Raw genomic sequence first — 16,783 nt, forward strand, 5'->3', positions numbered from 1 at the left:
GCAGTTTTAGAAAAATGCTTTTGCGATCAGCTATTTTTCAGAAGGTAAAGAAAAATATGCTGATTCCATTGCCCCTGCACAGGATTCTAAAAAGCAGTTTTACTCACACACTGAGAACCTGAGGCAGGATAGGAAGTTTTTCACATTCTAAAGAGAGCTTTTAATGGTACATTCCATAAAAACATTTTATGATTTTGAGTTGTAACTTGCATTCACCCCATTAATGCTCCAACACAAGATTTAGCACAGTCAATGGTCCTCACTGAAACTTACACATTAGATTTTAATGGTAAACAATTACATCTATGGCACTACAGTACTAGAGGATATTCTAAAGCACAATGGAGTTTTCAAGGTGCTGATTACCTCATTCGTAAGACACAGACACACCAGTAGCGAAACAGCATTAGGCAGACTTTTGAACACCACAAGTGTCACGCTTTCTATCCATTCAGCAAGTTTTACAAATGGCCTTCTGCTTTAAACCCACTTCACATGACATCATTGATCACTGGGAAAAGCACCATCTGCATGTACTCCTTGTAGGAGCGCACCATACTATATAGGACCATGCAATCTGCTGAAGCAGGCGTGACCAACTGTGAATTCCACTAGCTTTACATAAACTGCATTTCCAGTTGTAGATGCAACTTTAAACAATGAACACCCCCACCCCCCAAGGACAACCTTTTTCTTTTGGTGTAGAATACTGGCCAAGTTTTTGAACTGCAAAAAACATTTGCTTGCAGAAGGCAAATCAGACCAGCAGTGACGAATAGAAAAGAAACAGATTGGGCTTAAAATGACATTTCCCCCCAATCTGCTCAAAGAAAGTAGATAAATATACGATATACATGTAAGATTAAAAGTGTAATACTAAGCCAGGTACAGTATAGGTTACTGGTTCAGTTGCTTGGTTTTGTTTTTGACACTGACTAGAATACAGTGGATAAGGAAAATTCTCCACCAGGAAGAGAAATACTTGTGTTGCCACAATGAATTGCTTACACTGTCCAGCTGTGTTTGCAGTGGGAGTAAGCTACATTAGGAAAGGATTTACAGTGTACTTGTCCCATAGACACACATGGCTAAGTTGTTTCAGAAACTGCTTCAAGAACAAACTATGACAACTACATGGTGTTCTGAGGGCCAGGCCCTAAACAGAATAAGACATATGCCATTGGCTAAGACAATTCACTTATGATACATGAGAAATTGTATTGAGAGGAAAAAAGTGTAAGAGACAAAGTTGATGACTTAAGAGAAACAATTGCCTTTAAAATGAAGGGAATAACGTTGATGAAGTTTACGAACTTAAGTTCCTAAAAATACAGAAAGGCACATTTACATCACTGAGTGGCTGAACAATATGCACTAAATTCACTGAGAGTTGAACAAAATGTCCAGATCATTACATGATTAACACATATATTAAACAAACAAATTCTAGAGCAATCTAAGTAACATACAGCACTGGCTCAGGTGCCAGTGGCCCAAGGTTTAATCCCCAGAATTGCCATCAGTTAATGAATTCTGCCAATTACCTTTTTATTTTGTTTAAATGTGGTAACAGCTGCTGGTTCTGATCAGAAGATAAGGTCTAAAAACAGTAGTTAACAAGCTGATGGCTATAGTTTGAAGCAATGAATAATTATTTATTGTTCACCAACAAAATAAAGACATCCTGGTATATCTGCCACTTAACATATCAAGTGATAGTCACTACTAGGTTTAGGTAAGTGTATAGTTTACATATTTTCATACATAATTTAGCAATATTGAACATTTCTGCAGTTTTATACAAAGCCAATTTCTTTTTAAATGACAGTGGTAAAAGCCATCTGAGAAGGACCAAACAGGTAATTAAAACTTTTTTTTTGCAATTGTCAGGAGCACAGTGCTTAGTCAGCTAATACTGAAATGCATACTATATCTACCTGCTGACTAATGTGGCCTTTCAAGGAGATGCAACCAGGGGAAGGCAGATGTTTTTACTCAGTTAAATATAAACACACCTGTTTGTAAACTCATGGGCCTATATCACTAGTAAGAGGGGTCTGGTGGGATAGCTGACTTGGCAGGCAGGGAGCTCCAGCCTTCCCACAGGCTTTTGAGATGATGGGAGTGTGGTGAAAGGCAGTAGGCAAACAGAGGAGGAGGGAAAGCTGAGTTCAGTGTCATTCAATTTATACTGGGCTCCTCTTTCTCAGCAGTACCAGAACAGCTGAAATTCCAGCTGCTAACACTGAATTCCTCTTCCATTAAGCTGATAAAAGGCTTAATATAAACAGATGGCTTACATTTCAACATCAGAAATAATATCTTGCCTCTTCTTTTGGGAAAGAGACCATGAGAAATGTTGAACTACTAATTAAATACTGCAGTTAGTGAGGGTATATGCTCACCTAAAGGGGCAGTGTTAGCTCCACAATTTGCATGAGCTGTAATATCGCTGCATACAGATTTGAATACATCATCTTCCCTACCACTTTGAGCCTGAGTCTGGATTAGGTAGAACTACTTGTCATGCAAAGTCTATCTCCAAACCCATAACAAACCTGTCTTTCACTCCTAAATGGAGTTGGAAGGGGATGTGGGCAAATGGGGGTTATATTGAGACAAAAACCTCTCCTCTCTGAAGCCCCCACATTGAACTCTCATTTTAGGATATAAAAAGGGACAGTGGCCAAATCCCATGGAGCCTGCTAGCTTCAAAAGCAAGTGCTTGCTATCAAACTTTGGGATAAATGCTAAAAATTGAGATATCACCCTAGCAATTCCATTTCAGTTTTAAAAAAGTAAATTAAAATCCCAAGACACATATATGATTAGGGTAATAATTTAAATGTCTCTTTTGTAGGGGAAAAAGTACAAATGAGAAACACTTGAATTTGCAGTACAAATACAACTGAATCAACTATTTATTTATTTACAAGGAGTCCTGAAAGACAGCAGCCTTGATACACACTGATAGCAGCAATTACCCAGTCTACTTACTCATCTCTTCTGCAGGCAAAGAGTGATTGTTCAGAGGTCACTGTTAAGTTTCTTGCACTGGGGCAAACAGTATGTGCGAGCAATTCCTTGATTTAAAAGTGATTCAATCTTATCTACAAAACAGCTGTGAGAGCAGCATGAAATTCTATTGCTCTTCGTAATCAGGAACACATTTCTCTTGCTTATAAAGAGGATACAAAAACTTCTCTGATGTAAATGTGCCTTTAGAAAGTGAGAACTGAAAACATTAATATCAAATAGCTAAGTAGTTCATGAAACTATATATATAAAAATTGAGTTATCACAGCTAAAGCAACAAATCAAAATATCTGCTGAGGTTTTCTGGTAGAACTAAAAAAAAAAAAAGTTAGTTTGTGTCCAAGTTCAATAAGTCAACTGCTACCTTTGACACAACAAAACTAAAACCCACACGAGGAAGTTGGAAAGTGCACAATGAAAATAATAGTCTTGGATCAAGTATTTATGGAGAATTGGAAATGTTTTGTCCGATGGACTTGATAAGTGAGGATTAAAAGGAGGTATTAAAGTTTATCAGATCCAGATTTGGCCTGCCGGTCCACATAGAAGAGGATGTAGGCCTTTGCCTTTACCACGGTCTCCTCGTCGGTCAGAGTTACAGTACTGTCATTGAAATGGAACCAGCGACCTTCATGAGTTGCATAGGCTGTGTAATGTCCAGAGCCAACACTGAAAGCAAAGAGACACACCAAGTGGGAACAACAAAAGGAAATTTACCACCTCATTCTCCGCTCAACAGGACAACAGGGCAAGCGCTAATTGACTATATTCTATCACAAGGCTTCACCCAGGTTAGAGGGGGGGAAACTGGACAGCCTCCATAATTGTTAGCTTAAGCCCAAAGGTGTTTAAGAAAGATATTCCATGCAATAGCATCTTTAGTAGTGTCAAGATTTGATACCAACCACATGCAGACAATTGCTTCCTTTTGGGGACTTCATAAAAGTATCTATCAGAGTGTTAGCATAATCCAACCCCATCAGGCAAGCAAAACCCCAGTGAACTTCAATGCAAGTTTTGCCTCTGTAAGATCAGGTTCAGTATTAAGATAAAAGTAATCATCAGCCTACAAACAGAAATAAAATTTGAGTTTTACCATGTTCTGTCATTTAATTTTATATTCAGAATTCCTTCCAACTAGTTCTAGCAGAATCCTGTTTGAAGTACATGATTTCAAAGCAAGCGCACAGGGAAAGTGTCATCACAATGAACATAGGCTGGAAACTAACTGAAGTTTTTATACAGATCCCATGTCTCGAATCCTTGTACATATAATTAAGAACCAGAAAACAGCCAAGTTTCATTACCCATGCTGCCTCAAGACAAGGCCATCTCACGCTTGCATGACTAACAGCTGTATCTTATATATCATCATAGTTCACACCTGTCTAATTCCATTCCAATCATGTCCAGTTTACACTGGATGTCCATTACAACTACATTTTGTTTTCTCTGAGCTTTGAAGCAGCTGCCAGGGGCATTCTGTGGTAGTCCTAATGAAGACTCCGTTTGAAAGTCATACCGTTTGATTTAGTACTACTTCAGATTCAGACCACTCATCTTCGGCAGAAAGCAACAAGGGCAACCTGCTAGAGTGAACGTTTTCAAATACATGTTTGCTGAAAACACCCTCAATTCAACTGAGATAGAAAAGTGAGTTCCAGTGACAACAGCAAGAACTCCCACTATTAGAAAACAGTGTAGTTTCTTCTAAAGAATTGTCCCACCATCCCTCAATCTTGGGACTTGATTACACAATATCCTGGAGGAAGAAAGTCCTCATGTCACTACTCCTGACTCTCAAAGGATCCATCAAGGGCTGCAAAATATCTTTTATTCAAAATACAACTACTGTCCAACTTCCAGCATCCCAGTTGGCTCTCAGTTTGAAGCTTCACTCCTGGGGGAGAGGACCACTGCTGTCAGTCTGCCAGTCTAAAGTCTACATTGTTCTAGATGAGCACTTTCCCTTTGCATAAATCTGCATGTGCTTTTAAGCTGAACAAAGAAGAAACATTGACATTTAATTGTAAGTGGCTACATGAAATGTCAGTTTTTATGGCCATAGGACCTTTCACTCAGTTTAAATACTTTCCAGAATGACTTTACTTTCCAATTTGAAAGTAGCAAAGGGACTGGGCTTATTTTCAATAAGTGTCAGATTTCCACCTATTACTCAGGGGACAAGAGTGGAGATTCCCAGCAGGCGACCTCCGATATTTTGAACAATTAACATTTTTGGTAAAAGTCCCCATCGGAATATAAAGCTGCTTTTTATTTCCATGTTAGCATAGCGGCTACCAGAACCGACATGCACATTAGGGGTGAAGTCCTGACCCCAAATGAAGTCAAAAGGAGTTTGGCCGCTGCCTTCAATAAGGCCAGTCAGTACTTCACCCCAGGTACTCACTCAGCATACTTACCCTGAACCATGATGTACAACAACAGCTGCAAGATCATATAGACAGCTTTCTGGGCCACTGTTCTCCGGCTGCAGTTCAAAGTAGAGAAAACAGCTTTTAAGAAGTCAACTGGCACCTTCTGTGTTCCATAACATACAATAAAACAGAATAAATTTCCAGTGTATATATCAGTAAGAGTCTCTGTACCTCTAACAAGTAGCATTTCATGTCTAGGTCCCGGAGGGGAAATTCTACATATGTATCAACCTTGTTTCTCAGATATTCTGTCCAGTGAAATCGTTTCAAGTGTAGGCATAGCACCTATGGTATTAAACATGAAAGACACAGTTCATTAGGTTAAATCTTTGATTATGGTTACATATGTTTATTGGTCAAGTTATTAATTTCCTTTAAAGTTTCACCACACACTGATATTTGCACTAACCTTTGGTAGTTTCTGAATCCAGAATTTTTTGGTGGATTTCTGTTTCTTTTTACATTTGTGGCACATATAGAGCTCTGTCTCATCAAGTTCTTCCAAGTCTGTAAAACTGCGAAGACAATCTAAAAGGAAGAAAATTCAGAAGCACTAACAAGAGGCCAAAGGATACGAAAAGTGTAAAATATTTATTGTAAACATGCCAAAGTTAGCATTTGGATCAACAGAAAATAGAGTGAAGTAGAGCCAGCACTGCTCCTACGGTCACCAACTAGAGAATTCAAAAGGTTTCAGATCTCACCTCTGACTGAAGACAAGACCAACTGCACTTTTGATTAGCTCTGTACGGGTTCATGCAGCTGTGGCAACATTATGCCAACATTATTGCATCATGCTAAATTCCTTGACTTTGAGAGCATGGATTTAATGGTAACTCAGAATAAAGAAATCTGGGTATCAAACAAACTTCCTTCTCACCTACAGGAGGAATTGCTCGTAGACTATCAGACATGGGCACAGGAACTAGAGGTCCAGGGGGTGCTGCAGCACTCCCAGATTTTATGTAAGGCTCTGCTCCTAGCCCTGCACGCTGGGTCCCAGCCGCCAGCCCCACGCCTCCGCTACTGGCCCCGCACCAGGCTCCTGGCCCCGTACTTGGGGTTCCCAACCACCAGCCCCGCGCCTCCGCTTTTGGCCCCGCACTCAGGGGTCCCGGCCATGGGTCCTGGCTGCCAGCCCCACGCCCACCCCCAACTGTAACCCCAGCCTCAGACTCCTTACTCCTGTCTGGGGGATGGAGGGGGGCGGACAGGCGTAAGGGAAATGGCTTTCAGCACCCCCTCACCTCCCTATTAAAAATGTTCCAGCGCCACTGTTGTCAGCAGAAACTGAATAGCCTTCCCATCAAACTATTAAGTTAGGAAAAAGTTGATCTATATCACAGATACTTTGTCTTTGGGGACTGGGTGGGTAGAGAAAGAAGAATGCCCTCCCCTTGTTAAACATTTCACAAGCTACACAGGTTTGTACTCCTTAAATGAAAGTCCAAGGATGGGATTATTGGTTCATCAGTATTTATACACAATTTTTAAATGGGCAGAACAGGCAACATCTATCCCTATTGCATGCAAGAAGCATAGTGCCAATACTGCCTTTTCAAGCACAGAACTTGAACAAAAGCCGTGCGAATACAAGAGATGAGTTCTGGCTGGTTTCTAGTGGGCAGTTACCCTTTGTAGGCACTCTCTTCATAAAGGCCAAGGATTGAACAGACATGGAGGCTAAAGTACCCACTAACCCTTACAGCTCATTTCTGAAGCACACTGATGGGGTGGTGGGTGAAGCTTGCACTGCTGGTGCTATACAGAGGAATTCAGGAGCCAGGGCTTGTAATCCAGCCATTTTAATAGTCCACTAATATTTTGATTTCTTCTCTCTCAACCTTATATCTCTGCTTCAGTGAAAGTTCAATCTTAAACTGGATCCATGTAATTCTGAAAATAGTTAATTTTGGACTCTAACTCAAGAAATAAAATCTCCCCCTCCCCTAAAGGCACTATCATGTTCCAGATAAAGAACTGAGTGGGATATGGTTGCAGTAATCACATTTACAAACATTCTGGGTGAAATCCTGGCTTCACTGAAGTCAGCTGAAAAATCTCCTATTGATTTCAGGGTGGCCAAGATTTCACTCACCACGAACTCTTACCTCGTAGTGTGCACATTGGTCCATTTTCTTGATTCTTAGTACGTTTACTTCTGAACTGACTTGGAATATCTAGTGAAAGGTCTAGGAAAGAAAAAATACAACTGAATTTCTTAGATCAAAATAAAAACTTAGTTCTCACTGAAGTCTTTCATTGTAAAATCCCAACCCCAGCACATATCATTTGTCAGATACATGAAGATTCAGAGCTTTAAACATGATAGCCAATATTTTGCAAGAGAAAGATACCTTACCTAGGAATGGATCAAACTTTCTAGATTCAGTCCCACATATTAAGCAGTTTACTTCATTTTGAAGAATGCCTCCAAATATAGCTGTGACAACGGTAGAGGCTCCATTTCTAAACAAACCACCATGAAGAGAAGAAACTCATCAGAATTTCTGTTTTAGGCTGCATTTTAGCATGTGAAATATTTTATTGCTTACAACGTCAAAAACCATCAGGCAGTTTGATCTGGGTGTAACAAACAAGGATTGGGTTAATTTACATGGCCCTTTCACCCATCACTAGATTCCACAAAGCAAATGTTAATACAGCAAAGATACTGGAAACCTAGAAAAAACAGGTATCTATATTCTATGCAGGTGTTCATAAGAAACAGATCTTCAATGGAAAAACTAGATAAGCATCCCAAATCTTTTTAAAGGCTGTGTTTATATACAGTCCATTCTCTCCAGAACGCATATGATTTAATATTATTATAATATTATTTTTAAGAGCAATTTTCTATGCAACAGCTGTCTCTCATAGGGTGACACGACGTCCTGATAAAATCGGGACTGTCCCAATATTTAGTAGTTTGTCCCGTGTCCTGACCGATGTACGGTCAGGACGCCATTTGTCCTGATATTTTGCTTCAGCAGCACTTTTTTTTTTTTGCTGCTTGGGGCAGCAAAAGACCTAGAGCCAGCCCTGGTTGGGGGGGGGGGGGGGTGTGAGCCTGTGGCTGCCCCCTCATGCGTCCCGATATTTTGTTCTCGTCATCTGGTCACCCTAGTCTCTCAAGCTAGGTGAACTAGGGTGTATTTTCTCTTTGAACCTGCTCCCTACTTTACACTGCACATCTTTAGGGCTTTTTAAAGCAGGTTTCCTCCCATTTAGTCACCTCCAAAAAGACATTTACATTGCAAGAACATGCTAAACGTTGTGTCATCATTCTTTTGTACATTCATAAGGCACTTATAGTAATCTTTTTGTTTTAAAAGCTCCAAAATAGAAGGAGATTCTTAGCTAGACTGCTAATTCAACCCGGCCAAAGCAGTACTGCTATATGCACCATGAGATGTGTTTCCATAATGTAGTACTATATGAAGAAAGAAACAACTGTTTTTCTGCTGAGGAAAGGAAAAAAACCCACCCTATCAACTTGTGTTTGTCTGATACAAAACCTCAGGCTAACTGCCAGGAGCACTGCTTTCTCCTGTTCTTACCCCTGGAAGCCATTACAATGGTGGAGGTGGTGAGAAAGATGAAGGACAACAGAAATAAGTAACAACTGGGGACACTGACCTTTTAAAACATTCAAGTGTAAATTCCTAACACTGCCATGTTGTTAATGCTTAATGAAAACAAATGTTTCAAAGTAATTAACATTACAAGAAACCAGAATAATTTGCTAGTTTATATGGTCAGGTTTCCAACCACCTGCTGGGCTGCAGAAAACCTGCGCTGTGAGATTACAAGCCACCTCCTTCAGACCTGATTAATAAACTGTCAATATTTTGTTTAAGGCAAGTTTACAGCACTATCTGTACACTGATCTCATTGGGGCAAATCTTTTTTTGAGGCAAAGCTGCCTTTCAAGCCTCAGAGTTTTTCCAGGCTCAGATCAGCTGAGGATTGCAAGATTTTGGGCCAGATACTCTAAAAACCAACCCTGCAACATTCTGTATCCGAATCTAATAGGATTTTTAGATTCAGTTGATTGTGGTGCATGTGTTTTGCATGAACCAAGAAATGTACTGACTCATTTTATTTTATACTAAAGAGCACACTCCTAGCCCTGTAAGACCGGTGACTTCAGGCAAAACAGCTATTTACAGAGTTAACTAAAAGTGGGTTGTAGAACACGAGTAACATACTGTAATCAAGCCTATGCAGTACTCACCTGCCCTGCTCAGGCCTGTTTAACATGTAATCCATTTCCCTGCATAGATCAGGACTGACATAACTCTCAGATAATCCTAACATAGGGAGTCTGCCCAGTGACCAAAATCCAGGCTGAACTGACTGTTAACATTCCTGCCTAAAGCAAAATAAATGTTTTGGTCTCAGCGCTGTTTTCAATCTAGCAGAGCACACTTAGAAAAAATAATTCAGGAAGTGTCAGCATTTCCAGACCAAAAGATTTGAAAGACACCCAAAAGTGCTTCACTTTCAAAACAGGGAACGGTAGGAAAACTGAAGGGAAACGCTACAACATTATCAAAGGCAAATTAAAGCAGCAGCTGCTTCAAGGGTATCTCTTAGGTGAGATACAAATACAGAATGTTGTATTGCCAGGAAAAAAATCCAGTTATGGCAAATCTTGAATGTACTGCCACTTTCTGTTCCACTCATGTAAAAAACCTGTTGCCCGTTTATAATTAACATGCCATTGATCAGTGTGTAATTTTGTTTAGCCTGAACTCAAGACAGTTGTATACAGAAAAAAATAGGATTGGTTTTATTTTGAGAGATACTGAATTAAAGCGTCACATTCACAGCCACCAGATAAACTATTTTATTTATTTTAACCAATTCCCATAACTACTATGAAAAAAACAATTGATCCAAGACACAATAAGGCTTGGGTGCTTTGACTAAGAGGCTCCAGAGTGTGATGCTACTTTAGCTTATTTGTTTAAATATACAAAATGATGCCGCCATAGGGCAGACCACTCCCACAGGATACTTTGATTCATGCATGGAGCCCCACCATGATGGTAAGTTGTTGAAGGAATTAGAACAATATCTTACATGCAACATTTGTTGCTTGCAGAGAGACCTGAATTTTCTTGCAAAATTACCGAGCGGGAAACACCATTAAAGCCACCTTGGAGTTCCAAATGTAGATGGTCCAACAGGTAACGCATGAATTCATGGGCATCTTGTTGCTGGTATCCCCTTAACACAAAAATATTCAGAGAATTTAAAGAGACTGCATCTTTATTTCTGACATATTGGCTCAAAGTAGTTCCAACATTCAAACCAAACCAAACCCTGTTTCTTACAGGATACACTTGTTTGTGCAATTTCTAATACTTTGGCTGTACTAGGAAACAATTTCCACACATATCTCTGGAAGCCTGGAGTGAACTAGTCTAGACAAGCTAAGCAATTAGTTCAGATCAGAGTGCAATATGATCTCAAAGATACGGCTTGTGTATGCACAAGTGTACAACTAGCAGAATTCTAAACTTCCCACTCCTCTTGTCCAATTTTTTTTTTAAAAGACTTTAGATTTAAAAGCAAAATTCCTTGTTTTTTTAAAACAATACAAAGGAGTGCTTGAAACCGAGCAATAATTGTACATGTACTTGATTCTTGCCTCTTGAAAGGATGGGCAGTAACTCTCACTACTGCGCAGCCTTGAGGGCTGGACCTTCATGGCTAGCCCATATTGCAGCGTGGCGCAGAGTCACACTTGTGCCAAGCCACTGCAACTGCTGACCAATTGTGAACCTATGTGGTTATGAGGCGGCTACTGGTTAAGCCCAAGCACTTCTTTCAAGCACTTGGATTGGCTGCCTAACTTGTAGCAACGTAGAGGGGAACAGTATTACCAGTAAATTACCAGTAAGCTCAAGGATGTAATAATTCAAGGAAAGTCAGGAGGAATCTGTATGAATACGTCATAAGACTCAAAGCACCCATCCCCAAATGAAGCGGGGGGACACATCAGAATTACAGATAGCTACACAACCCTTCATAGGATTAGTACAGAAGTTCCCAAACCATGGTCTGCAGAGAGCTGCAGTCTCTGCAGTTCTGGTGCTTTAAATTTCACGAATAAGCTAAAAATCCATTACATATTATTCTCCTATTCCATGTAAGCAACTGATGCAGTTACCACCAGGATATTATGTGGCTGAGTGGGATGGGTGGTGGTTTCTAAAGTCATGAACAGAAAGGGCAGTGTCTATGCAAACTCTCAACAGTATGGAACGCATCTTAGACTTGGAGAACCTGCGGTTCTTCTTTGAGTAGTGTCCCTATGGGTGCTCCACTTTAGGTGTCTGTGTGCCCCCGCACCTCTAATCAGAGATTTTTGGTAGCAGTTTCCCTGTTGAGCATGTGCTCTCTCCCTCCTGATCTGCCTCAGGGCACCGGACCAACCCCCCCTTACCGCCTTTGCGAGCAATTGTCCCTTCTTTATCTGTGTCATTAGCATAAGTAGTGTTTGTTTTGTTACCTTTGTTCTCCCTAAAAGTACTCAGGCTAATATTTTATTTTATTTTATTCCTTTGGTTTAAAAAGAAAAGAGAAAAAGGAAAAGAACTTCACTTTCCTTCCCTGTCTGGGGGCATTCCCCCTCCCCTCCCCAGGCATCTAGTAGACTCATAATTATTTTCTTTTTCAGTTGTTTAAAAAAATAAAAATAAAGACAATGTTCTTCTGCATATTCCTCCCTGCTAGAGGATGACACCCCCTGCCCAGGAGCTTGCCTGGCTCTCTCACAGACGTGCTTTACCTGCCACACCTAAAACTGCAGCCTCACAGGAGCTGGGAGCTGAAGTAAAAATTCCTCCTATAGAGAAAACACTTCAGTCTGCAGGGGACTCCCGTGGGTGTTGACCCCAGATCATCCCCGGAGCCTTCACTTCAAAAGGGGTCGAGTGGTGAAGAGGAGGAGAGAGAGAGAGAGAGAGAGAGAGAAGCAGCAGCCACCTGGAAACGTTCCTCCGAGCAACTGGCCAGCCAGAGGGGGAACATCTCAGCACCAGCAACAGCCAGTGTGGCCATCTCAGCACCAATCCCCCAGTAGCTGGCCAGCCAGTGGGACTCCCCAGAGTGGCCACCTCGGTAGGACAATACCAGCAGAGGAACCTCCTGCGAGCTCAGCTGCTGCTCCTGGTCATTGGAAGCTCTGGAAGCTGAAACCTGAGAAGGGGCTTCCTGCTCTGAGCTCCTCCGCACAGCAAGGGGCTTCTGTAAGCTCTGTGCTGCTCTGAGTTCTACTGTGGGCAACTACTGCACCGGAGAGGGCAGTTACCGTACCATCTCTAAAAGAGTGGCATAGAGAAACCCTTTGGTACCAGATGCAACAAAACTCTCATCTAGGAAGTGTTCTGCACCTTCCCAGCCCTTGATACTGACTACAGACACTCCTCTGGGGTTCCGGAGGAGCCCATGGTAACACAGGTGCTCTGATACTCTGGAGACCTGTGACCTCAGTACCCAGGGAGAGACAATTACCATACTGTCTCTAAAAAAGTGGCACAAACAAACTTTTTGTACTGGGCAAAACTCTCATTTGGGGAATGCTCTGCCCAACTATCGGTACTGACAATGTACCATGGACCCTCCTCTGTGGTACCAAATGAACCCATGGTCCTGCATGAACTCTGGTACCCTGGAGACCTGATGATTGGGGAAGAACCACAATCCCCATTACTTGGTACCAGGACCCCGGTATTGAGCACATCCCGGCACCCAGAATCGCTCTTAGCACTGGGCTGTATATTCCAATACCCCAGTCAGTGGCACCCTTACCCACTGACGAATCTGACACTGGCCAGGATGAGATCATTCCCTGGCCCCTCAAGGTGGCCCACACACTATAAGGGTCATCCTCAATTCCATCATGCCAACTGCCCGTGCCTGCCTTCCTGTCTCTCCCTCCCAAGGCCATATTGTAACACACATGGCGCGACCGTCTCCGGTGTCTCTCAGGGAGAGTCCACCAGATGGTTTGCTACAGCCTGGCACCTGAGCCAGGGCAGAAGAAAGCTTTTTCAGAACAGGAAGGAAGGAAGGACGGAAGAAAGGACGGAAGGACGGACGGAAGGAAAATCTGAAGAGGAAGCTACCTCTTCAGCACACTTCTCCTCATCTCTCCCAGATGAGACTGTGCTGCCCACCCCTCATCACTAGGTGAAGATTTAAGAACTTTCTGGATTTTATCAAGAGTGTGGCAGACGAGCTGCAGATTCCCTTACAGGAGGTGGCAGATACACATCACAAGTCGGTGGAAATTCTGCACACTAGCTTCTCATCTAGAGCAGTCCTCCCAATTAATTAGCTGATTCTAGATCCTACCAAAATCATCTGGCAGAGCCAGCCTCCATTGCACCAACCAGCAACAGAGTGTAAACAAAAACAACCCTACATCTCTACCCAAAGAGGCAAACTTCGTTTTCATCTTCCGCAACCCAACTCCATCATAGTGGATGTGGTTAATGCATGAAGCAAGCAACATAATGCCAAGTCAACTCCATCTGATCAGGCTTCGCAAGATGGCGTATTCATCGACAACATTACTGTTTAGAGTCAAATTATCAAACTGTCATGGCCAAAACAATTTTGTTAATCTTGGGAAATCAAGGATGTTTCTGAAACATTACTGGAAACACAAAAAGAACAAATTCAGACCATTCTTAGAGAAGGTCAGTTAATAGCCAGACCAGTCCGAGAGACACCACTGGATGTAGCTGTTACAGCTGCCCACCCAGTCTCCATGACAGTGGTACGGAGGTGGGTTGTGGGTTTGTTTGTTTTTTTTGTTCGCTACACTTCTCTAGATTGCCCAAAGAGCTACAGACTTCCAATTTGAAGGACCAAACTCTCTGCGGAGAAGACAGATTTTCTCTCCACATCCTGAAGGATTCTCGGACCGCCTTAGGAATCTACACTGTGGAACAGAAGAGAAGATATACCTCTCAACCACACCACAGATCACAATCTTCTCAATACTCAGCATCTCTGTGCTGTTATGAGCCACAGTGTAAGAGGTCCAGGGCTCAAAAGTGAGAACAGTCTGCACCCCAGTCCATGAACTCTCAAACTGCCTCTTATAAGCACTCTGATGAGCTGGTCCAGGGCCTGAACAATGACACCTTACAGCATCAGCGCTCCTCTCACTTCCCACATTCACCACCCTGGGACACGTCTCCCTAATATGCTGGGGAGCTCACCTACACAACAACACACAAAGGTTATGATGGACTTAATGTGACCTGTATGTTTTATATAAACTGCCAAGGAGCTGCCAGATCTCCTTCCCTCTGCAAGACAGCATTCAAACTTTGGAATTGATGCACCTATCACAATGTGCTCATCTCAGCTGTCTGTCTACAAGGAATACAGAACGGGATAACCAACAGTCTCAGGTGGAATTTTCTCACAACAATGAGTGTATGCTGAATTCAGAGGTGCTTCAAGATATAGCCACCCTTTGGGGAAACATTTACTGGCTGTTGCCCTCATCTTCCCAGTGGACAGGGTCCACTTGTATGTCTTTTCTCAATTTCCTACCCTATCCAAGATTCTGTTGAAAATTCAACAAAACAAAGCAAGAGTTATTGTGATTACCCCTCTTGACTATGACAAGTCTGGCACCCTTACCTGACGCAGATGGCAATATGCCCTCCTGTTCCTCTGACGTCAGCCCATTCCTCACCCTCTCTCTCTCAAAACAATGGGCTGACCCTTCACCCCAACCCATGGGTCCTCCGCCTCCAGGCTTGGATCTTTCTTTGTTCCAAGGCTTAGAAGCAGAATGCTCTGACAAGCTGAAACGCATGTTGCAACACAGCCACAAGTTGACCACTCCACATACCTATCTACAGAATGGAAACGACTCCAAGTTTGTACCATTCCAGACGGACAGACCCAACCTCATCTTTCCTCCCTCTGATTTTGCACTACATTTTAAACTCTCCCTCAGCTCCCTTAAGGTACATCTCATGGCGAAAATGGCTTCCCACTTGGGGAGTTTGCTCAACCACTAATACGTAGACTCTTTAAGGGCATTGGGACTCTCTTCCCCCATGTGACAACACCCACTCCAGCCTGGGACTTTAATCTAGTTCTCAGGGCTTGGACTAGACCTCCCTCCGAGTTGCTCTCTCTTACACCTGTCCATGACGACAGCATTTCTAATTGCCATCGCCTCATCTAGGCACATAGGAGAAACAGCAGCCCTGATGGCACACCCATCATTCATGGCCTTTGTCTTTTAAAAAAAAGTTTCCACATTTCTCCCTACTTTTTCTGCACTTTCCATATGAATCAATAGAGCCATCTCCCTTTTTTTCCCCAAAACCACACTGTGACAACTGGGAGACAATTGTGCATATGCTAGATATTAGAAGGACATTGGCATTCTACTTGGACAGGACTAAGGACTTCAGGAAATCCCCTAAACTCTTCCTTTCGTCCACAGAAAGATCCAAAAGCTCTGTGATATCTCCTCAAAGACTATCCAAATGGGTCTCTAGTTGCATTAATCACTTAGCAAGGGCGCAACTTGCTGCCGTCCATACGCACTCCATGAGATCAGTTCCTACCTCAATCATATTCCATAGGGATACCCCTATCTCCCCAATCTATAGAGCAATGATTGGGGCCTCTGTCCATACTTTCGCAGAACATTATGCGATCGCTGAAGATTTGGCCGCTGACACCATCTTCGACTCCACAGTACTCTCTGTAGTAAAAGACTCCGCTCCAAAGTCCCAGCCTCCAGTGGTGGGTACTGCTCCGGAGCCACCTAAAGTGGAGCACCCATAGGGACACTACTCAAAGAAGAAGAGGAGGAAGTTACTCACCTTGTGCAGTAACGATGGTTCTTGGAGATGTGTCCCCCTTTGGGTGCTCCACAACCCGCCCTCCTCCCCTCTACTTCGGAGTTCTCTATATGGCTCTGTGGTAGAGAAGGAAATGGGGGGGTGGGGGGGGTCACCCATGCAGTGCTAAATAGCCTCGAGGCAGACCACAAGAGAGGGACACTGCTACCAAAAATCTCCGATTAGAGGTGCAGGGGCACACAGACACCTAAAGTGGGAGCACCCATAGGGACACACATCTCCAAGAACCATCGTTACTGCACAAGGTGAGTAACTTCCTCTTTAGTTGAGTGAGCACAGAATGCGTAAGCTGGCACATGCCCATAGGAAAGGTGACATGCCTAATGCAGAATGCAGTCACTGCACACCAAGCGTCCTACAAAATCTCAGCCAAGGTTAAAGTGAACGAAC

The 16,783-nt window shown here is 42.6% G+C and overlaps 1 protein-coding gene across 2 annotated transcripts in view; it reads right to left on the minus strand.

Annotated features, from left to right (window-relative positions):
- Window positions 1-202: 202 nt before the first annotated feature.
- USP3 (ubiquitin specific peptidase 3) overlaps window positions 203-16,783 on the minus strand; it is a 61,070-nt gene continuing 44,489 nt past the window's right edge. The window contains exons 7-13 of one of the 2 annotated variants that reach the window (XM_074966112.1): window positions 10,563-10,709; window positions 7,837-7,943; window positions 7,586-7,666; window positions 5,884-6,002; window positions 5,646-5,759; window positions 5,460-5,527; window positions 203-3,705 (exon numbers count right to left, since the gene is read on the minus strand). In XM_074966112.1, coding sequence (XP_074822213.1) covers window positions 3,540-3,705; window positions 5,460-5,527; window positions 5,646-5,759; window positions 5,884-6,002; window positions 7,586-7,666; window positions 7,837-7,943; window positions 10,563-10,709 — 802 coding nt within the window. In that variant the 3' untranslated portion in view covers window positions 203-3,539. The remainder of the gene's footprint in view (window positions 3,706-5,459; window positions 5,528-5,645; window positions 5,760-5,883; window positions 6,003-7,585; window positions 7,667-7,836; window positions 7,944-10,562; window positions 10,710-16,783) is intronic. The other variant, XM_074966111.1, reaches the window with a different exon arrangement.

This window comes from Natator depressus, chromosome 10 (genome assembly GCF_965152275.1).
Source record: "Natator depressus isolate rNatDep1 chromosome 10, rNatDep2.hap1, whole genome shotgun sequence".
Taxonomy (NCBI): Eukaryota; Metazoa; Chordata; order Testudines; family Cheloniidae; genus Natator; species Natator depressus.